Source organism: Geospiza fortis, unplaced genomic scaffold (assembly GCF_000277835.1).
Source record: "Geospiza fortis unplaced genomic scaffold, GeoFor_1.0 scaffold722, whole genome shotgun sequence".
Taxonomy (NCBI): Eukaryota; Metazoa; Chordata; class Aves; order Passeriformes; family Thraupidae; genus Geospiza; species Geospiza fortis.
The window spans coordinates 40,601-48,981 of NW_005054771.1; the positions used below are offsets into that span (position 1 = coordinate 40,601).

Genomic DNA, 8,381 nt, shown 5'->3' on the forward strand with positions numbered 1-8,381 from the left:
TCCCTACAAATCTCTTCTCTGAGAGGAAAAAAAGAGAAATAAATTGACACGGAGGCAAACATAACAGGCCAATAACATAATACCATGCAAATCAAAACCAACAGCAACAGATTATCAGTACTGTGCTAGGCTTTGGGACAGGTTGGAATACAACAGAAACGTACTTGGAACAACTGTTGGGTGAGAGGGTGTCTGTTCTGCAGGCAACAGAGAGAAGGCAAAAGTATGAAGTTAGAAAACAATTATGGTAGGAAACAAAATACCTTGAAAGCCAAAAAATCACATTGTGTGGCTCAGAATTCAAGTGTGGGTTTTTTGGGGAGGGTTCATTTTGGTGGGTTGGGTTTGGGGTTTTTGTTTAGTTTTGTTTTTTGAAAGCTGATAAGTCTTACCATCTTGTTAGTAGTTTTCTGGAATAGAAAAGTAGAAACAAAACAGCTGAAGAAGCTGTGTAAATAACAGGAGGAAAGTACAATCTTGGGAACACAGATGAGATAGAATGGGGGGAAGAACAAGATGCTACAAGGACCGAGGCAAGTTTCATTCTACAGACTGTCAAATTGGAGTTTAATTTATTTTCAAGTGAGGAAAGTACTACTGTTTCTCTCTCTCACTGGAAGCAACAAAAAATCCTGAGAAGGACAAAAGTAATTCCACACAGTTGAGCTTAAAAAAAATTAAAGAAATTAACTTAATGAAACTTAACATTTCATGAAGGAGATTAATTCTGACAGTTTCTCTTTTTTTTTGTAAACATGGTCAGTATAACACAATAGGTATACTGAAATAGAGCTAGAAAAGCCATCAGATATACAGTATTGGACTACTGTGCATTTTACTACTAAAAAGCATGCAGGTTCTTACTGAAAAAACATTAATATAAAATCAGTAACAGACATCTAAAACATACCAATACAGCTGTATGATAGTCACAGAATATACTTAATTCTCTTGTGACAATGTTTGACAAGAGCAATGCAAACTCTATCCATTATTAAAGTATATATGCATCCTTTACATAAAAATACTTACATATATCTGGATCTTTACTTTTCTTTGTTTTGTTACTAAGACTTATCTCAAATCTATTAATATCAGATGAAAGATCACTGGGGAAAAAGACAAAAAGCCCCAATCAATACTATATTTGGCCAACATTTAAATTTATTCTAAAGTTATTTCAATCCTAAGTTACCATGACTAGCCGAAGATACTTAGATTCATACATAAAATTCTATCCATGCATTTGTGGATCCTATATAACCATGCATACAGTATTTTTAAGAAGCAGATACAAAACAGTACAGTGCAAAGAATCTTAAATGCAATGCAACTTTCAAGTGAAATTCAGTAATTCAATAAGATTAAGACTTACTCAAAGACAAATTCTTCTGACCATACAGGGTTCTGACCTTCCCTGATATGTGTTTTTGCAACCTGGACACTGTTCAGGTAGATGTTACAATATGGATTAGTAAAATGTTTTACTGGGAGTGTATGAGCTTCTTCTACATGCAAGATAAGACTGCTGACCTAAAGAAAATAAACAAAGTTTATTTATTTATTTAAGAAAGAATGGAATTTTTCCCCCCCCCCCCGACCATGTGGAGGCTTAATGTTAAGGAATAAATATTAAATACAAAATATAACTTCCTAATAGAAAGAGAAGGGAAGAGGAATAATGAAAGAAGATTTTAAGAGGCACCAGGGACATAGTAAGGGCAACAACTTGAAAATAAACCTCCAGCACCAGAGCTTTACCTAATTTTCTGCTGAAGCTAAAGACTTGCATCTTGAGTAAGAACCGTGGACAAATCCAAACACAGTGCTGCATTTCATGCTTTCCTAATAGATTAGGCTCAATTTGAGTCAGCAGTGAGCCCTGGCAGCCAAGAGGGCAAACCACATCCTGGGTTGCATCAAGCACAGCATAACCAGTCAGTCAAAGGGATGATTATCCTGCTGTATTTAGCATTGGAGCGGCCTCACCTTAAGTATTGTGTGCAGTTCTGGGCCCCACCATTTAAGAAGGATGTCAAGGTCCTTGAATGCGTCTAGAGAAGGGCAACAAAGCTGGTGAAAGGGCTAGAATGAATGTCCTATGAGGAGCAGCTGAGGACACTGGGTTTGTTTAGTTTGGAGAAAAGGAGGCTGAGGAGTGACCTCATTGCTCTCTACAGTTTCCTGAGGAGGGGAAGTGGAGAGGGAGGTGCTGAGCTCTTCTCCCTGGTATCCACTGACAGGATGTGTGGGAATGGTTCAAAGTTGCACCAGGGGAGGTTTAGATGACATTAGGAAGCATTTCTTAACCAGAGTGTGGTCAAACAGTGGAACAGGCTTTTCCTAGAGAGGTGGTTGATGTCCCAAACCCATCAGTGTTTAAGAGGTACTTGGATGATGCCCTTACTTAATACTATGCTTTAACTTTTGGTCAGCCCTGAATTGATCAGGGTGTTGGACTAGGTGATTGTTGTAGGTCCCTTTCAACTGAAATCTATTCTATTCCATTCTATTCTAAACCAGTAGATTACATAAAACTCTTTTGTTTAACACACTACACTGTTATAAGGAAGATATTAGTCTGTACCACAGATTCTCAAAATAAGAGCACTTGGAAACTCAATTTCCAAAAAATGAGAAGTGAACACTCTGAACTCATTTACATTAAATACATTTTAAATAGTCTACTATTTTACAAACTTCTGAATTGCATGCAACTCATAGTTTAATCAAATATCTACAGATATCAACAGAAGTAAATTTAGTCAAATACGGGAAATATTATATTTAATCAGGTCAAAGTTTCATTTAAATGCAAATATTCAGTACCTGAAATTTCAAAGGACAGTTTGAGAAACCCTGAAACTGATATAACTTCTGTAAGGCAGTCATGGAAGTATGATTTTTGATCTTTATACACTTCATCTACCTTGATCATTCATGCTTTTTATAGTTTTCACCTCTCTAAATAGTTCAATACTTCCCATACTTATTTACCTGGAAATTCTTTTACTCATTCCAGCCTACAGTTTTCTCATTTTCTTTATACATTTGATATAAGATGATCAAAACTAGCTGTATCCTAAATGAGAATACCATAAATATGAAATAGCATCTATCTTCTATACTATTTCTTCATGCAGCCTAATATTTGCTTTGTGTTTGCAAATACAGAATTATTTCAGATGATCACTCTGTAGGTGCTTTGCTTTTTTGGCTCCAAATTTCTTCTGCCATTCATATATCAATTGACCTAATTTAGTTTACTTTTTCAGAAGTATTCAATCATCTTTAATGTTGACCACAGAATAATTTTGCATTTCCTAAAAAACCCCACCCATAAAATGTATTCCTTTTCCTATAGACTGGTAAAGCAGCTGCTTCCAACATTCATAGCATTCAAAGATACTAGGGATTCTTGATTCCCATTATTCTTCAGTCATCACTTATGTAGTCATTTATTATCTGTCCTCTACCTCTGAAAGAAATTCTGGACACAACAGTACTCTCAAGAAACCAAAAGAATATACACCACCATCACAGTTAAGCATGTATTTGTCACTGAAAAATGAATATATTAGTTATACAATTATTTTGGTTACATGTGACATGTCTGTCAAATCTGGTGAACTGTAAGAGTTAAGACAATACAAATGCTGAATTGTTGACACTTTTCCTTAATGTGATCAGAAATTATTACCTAGCAAAACATCTGCCAATTGCTTAAACACCATTTTGATCTTTGTGCATAGAGATATCATAATAGAGTGGAAGTCATTCCCGTTGGTTTAACAAAGGTACTGTATAACTCCAAGAAAAAGAAAGCACATGTAGGATTTACTATTGTTGAAAGGAAAGTTCTGACATATATCACCATTTTGCAACAAGGAGGCAACCCCTCCCCCTCTTCCCCCCCCGTATCTATATAGCTTCACCTGACGTAGACGTTTATTTGATGTCCCTGGACTGTTTTTCCTTAAACTGCAAAACATCTGCAGAGCCTTCATCCAGTCCTAAAAGATAAAGGCACAAAACAGTGTAACAAAACGTCAGATACGGCTTCTTGCAATAGAACTGACATATCAAAAAGTATCTGAAGTTGTTTCTTTAGCTTAAAAAGAACCAACTTGTATACAACTCAGAGTATGAAACTTTAAATACTAAAGCAAAATTCATATATTTCTCAGTAAATCTAAAAAGAGATTTGCAAATTTGAGTTTCTCCTTTTAGAAATATCAAGCATTACTAATGGATATACAGAGATCTTTATCAATTTTCCAGATTAGTCATACTTAATTAAATAAAAAATGGTATATAAAATGAAGCAAGACTTGATTGTTTCTGAGAAAATAACAGATAAGTCAAACTGTTCTGATCATTCTCTCCTCTATTTTTATATGCAGTTGTATTTACTCTGTGTGCTTCAAACAAAAAACAAAGCAGCATTAACAGAAAAACACTGAAAAGTATAACCTTCACCCCCATTCTCTCTGCTCACAAATGCATAAAGCAGAGTAGATACTTGGGAAGGTGGAAGATATGCTATAGCCTCATTTCTCATGTTTTCACATCCCACACTGTCAGACTTTGTAAATTCTCATGAAGCACAAAATTTAGGCTTTGACTAACATTTATAAAGGTGTAGGTCAAAGATCTGCTAGCTACTCTCAAAGTGCAATTTAATAATTTTTAAAATACAGCTACATTCAATATTGCAGCTATTCTCAAGTAAAGTACTTTGGGAGTGAAGTTTAAGCTTTCAAAACATTCCATAAAACAAGGAACTGTCAACTATGCATCAGATTTTTATTAGCTTGCTTTCTTATTCAAATAAGAAAAAGCAAATAAAGACCCATAGAACTTACTAAACACTCTAAATTAATCTTAATGTTTCCTAGATAGTCATCTTTATTCTCCCTTTTAACAGAAAAATCTATCCCCTTAAACGTCACAGTTTACAGCAGCAAGTATGAACAGTGCACCATAGTATGCACAATGACACTAGTTATGTCATGAGGCTAACATATGTCATGCATATGAGGTGAACACTACATTACATTACATTGACATAATGGTTTGTACAAACCTCAGACAACATGCAATCCATTGGACAGCTGCTTTGATATTTACCACATTATATGAAAACCATACAATTTTCCCTAATATGACAACAAAACTATCCTTCTGTGAAATGTTACAAAGTACAGACAGCTGTAACTTCTGAGAACATAAGCATCAGTAAAACATCTGACTTACCTGAACCAGAATAATTTTATAAAAGAAATCCCAGTATTCTGTATAAATGCAGTGAACATCTTAAGTGTTAAGCAAATCTAAACCAAAAGCACATTATACCAAATGTTCAGAAAACAGGACAGGACATTCTGCATGTCCTGACAGGATATTCTGCCTACTACACATTCTTAAATAAAATCAAATGCATAGCTTGACTTCTGACACAAAATGTCTGTTTCAGAGCTCTGGAATACCAAAACAACTTGATGAATAAGAACATTATCACATCTTCCATATGCTCTCCTATTAGTGAGTGACTTTTAGAGAATTAAACTCCATTCCTACACTTCTTAATCAGCAAACATTAACTGTTAAGAGAGCTAATAACTAAATGATACCAATATAAAACACAAAAACACCTTTATTTTATGCAAGATCAGGGCCTAAGACAGGACAAATAACTGTTAATGGTTCGACAGATTTTGATTGGTGGGCATACCTCCTTTGCATTTTAGTTCTTATCGGGAATGTGCTCTTGAAGCAAAACTCCCACTTAGCATGCTTTGGTTCATTATTTGGAAGAGTGCTGGAAAGCAAACTTTTTTTTTTTTTCATTGAACTACTCCAAAATATATTCTCCAGAAATATCTAATTGAAACTAATGGAAGTTCAGTCCATGGGACCAGACTAGAACTTCTCCAAAGTAGAATCCCTAAAGCATAGGTAATGTAAGTGCTGGATTATCATCACCAGCTATATCCCTTACAGATCTGCTATTATTGCATGGAAATATTTGCTAATGTAGACATAGCCACCATACATTGTACACTTGCTTTCTATTAGAGAAGGATAATATTATTAAACACTACAAAACAAAAAAATTGCTTTTAAAATTATATTTATCAACAAAAGCTCTCACCTGCACTTGTTCTTGAGTTTCTCCTGCAAAGTAAAAGATGTAGTGGTCTTCACTGAAGTGCTGAACTACTATCTGAAAACAGTTTGGCCTTAAAATCAAACAAAACAAAAATGTCAGAAAAAAAAAACAACAAGAAATATCTCTACATGCTTCAAAAGTGCATTTTGGTTGGAATTAACAATGCAATTTCAAGAAAACGGCACTATAGTTCAACTAGTTTGTTTCAGAATATTTAAGAAACTTGGAACAATTTGTATTGAATATACATATACACTGACTTACACTTGAGGCAAAATGCATCTGATATCATTATCAAGTCTTTTATGAGGACTATTCACCACAAACATTTTAAATGATGCACAGGTTCAGCATTACACCCCAAGCACTTAATCATCCCTTATGGATTTGTTGTTTTAGGAGTTCAGGAAACTATATAAACATGAGTTCTTTATCTGAATGTGTTCCACAGCTCTCACAACCAATTAAATGTGTACTGGATCGTGTGTCATAGAAACTTTTAAAGCTTTAAAATGTGAGTATAACATCTTCTCCATTTTATGTATGTACACTCATTTGTCAAGAAATTTAAAAAAATATTTTGTACTGTTACATTAGAAGTTGCACACTACAAGTACACTGAGTCTTCCACATTACCTTCAAGGTGATTTGGCTCTCCCAAACACAGAGTTACATGAAGGATCTTACTTCATTTGCATATGATATTTCAGTCTTCCCTTCCCCCCATCCATTGTTTAGGTAAATACTGGCATGGCATTTTCTGGCCATGCACACAGGAGGATTGAGGAGGGGGGCAAAAAGTAGCTGGGTCAGGGGCTACTCATGACACGCAAAGCTACAGCTCTCACTGTACTACTGAGAAAAAGGGAAAGATATTTTAAGTAGGTGGTAAAAATAAGAGGAATTTTGTCTCAACTACAGTTCTTTATCAACAGTTTTCCCAAGCAGGTGCAACCATACATCTTTTACCCACAGTTTCAGTGTTACTTATTATGCGAATATATTTTAACTCACAGTACAGCATTTCTTAGAAGCTGCTCAACAGTCACCATTAACCAAAACACTCCTTGTTTACAGTCTCCACCAAAGTTTCGTGTATAATTGCCAACTTTCATGAGGAATATTTCAGTATTTTTTAAAATGGTACCCTCATATCTATGGCTCCTCATTGAAATAGTTGCGTAGATCTTTCAAAATGATTGCAACATGTATAAAAATCAGATGCTACAAGAACACCAGATCTTTGCAGCTTAAGAAATGGCACTAATTTTAAACATCTATCTTCACATTATCTATGTGAAAAGACTTTAGGCTGATGAAATGCTCTTAATAAATATTAAGACGCATGGAATAACCAGAGCTGCTGTTTAATGTGTTTTTCCATCTGTTATGAAAAAATAACATTTGCAGGAGTAAATGCATCTTTTTCTTGTATATCACACAGGACTACATACTTTTTTATAATTAACAATGAAAAAAGTGTGATCTCTTTCATCTTAGTTACCAATGATATCAGGAAGTAGTTTGATTCTCAATGTCTTTGCCAACAAACAAATCACTTGCAGTTGACATATTTAGTACAGTAAATGAAACTGTGAATATGCTCTCTTCCAAAAATAATTTTAAAAATGTTTGCTTATATGAACTAACTTGCTCCTCTAACATTGGTTGGTTTAATCTGATTCTTATTGATTCCTAAACAGAAAACCATTGACACATTATCTACTTAATTTAGCTTTCTAATACCTATCAACAAATGAATGTAGATCTTCTTTCGGAACGGACAAAATTCTTGATCTTATCAATTCTTGGTTCAATCACATTAAAACACTCAATACAGTTGCTTCACAATCTTTTTAATACATGTAGAACAATTAATACACAATATTGAAAAATGACAGTGCAAAAGGCCAAATCATTATCACATCATATTACATGAGAAAAATCTTAAATTCCAAAATTTCTTACTAGAAGCTGTTTATGAACAGTTACTAGCAATCAAGCTGCCATGGCTTAAGTTTCCATTAATAAGTTAAATTTGTTTACATATGTTCTTGCAATCTACACCAACTATGGAATAAAATGCAGTATGAAACAAGAGTCACAATACTTGCATTTCACAATCAGCAAAAGCTAAAAAAAACCCTAAAACACCAACCTGTCGCAGACATCCTTTTGTGAAAATCCTTTCTTTAGGACTTTTCCTGCT

General features: G+C 34.4%; 1 protein-coding gene across 1 annotated transcript in view; it reads right to left on the reverse strand.

Moving 5' to 3' along the window:
• Nucleotides 1–8,381, reverse strand: part of LOC102040076 (ras GTPase-activating protein 1) — a gene marked incomplete at its 5' end in the record, with an annotated part of 87,248 nt that overhangs the window by 40,419 nt on the left and 38,448 nt on the right. Inside the window, 4 exons of the mRNA XM_005431134.2 lie at nucleotides 1,033–1,109; nucleotides 1,376–1,533; nucleotides 3,936–4,013; nucleotides 6,155–6,242. Coding sequence (XP_005431191.2) covers nucleotides 1,033–1,109; nucleotides 1,376–1,533; nucleotides 3,936–4,013; nucleotides 6,155–6,242 — 401 coding nt within the window. The remainder of the gene's footprint in view (nucleotides 1–1,032; nucleotides 1,110–1,375; nucleotides 1,534–3,935; nucleotides 4,014–6,154; nucleotides 6,243–8,381) is intronic.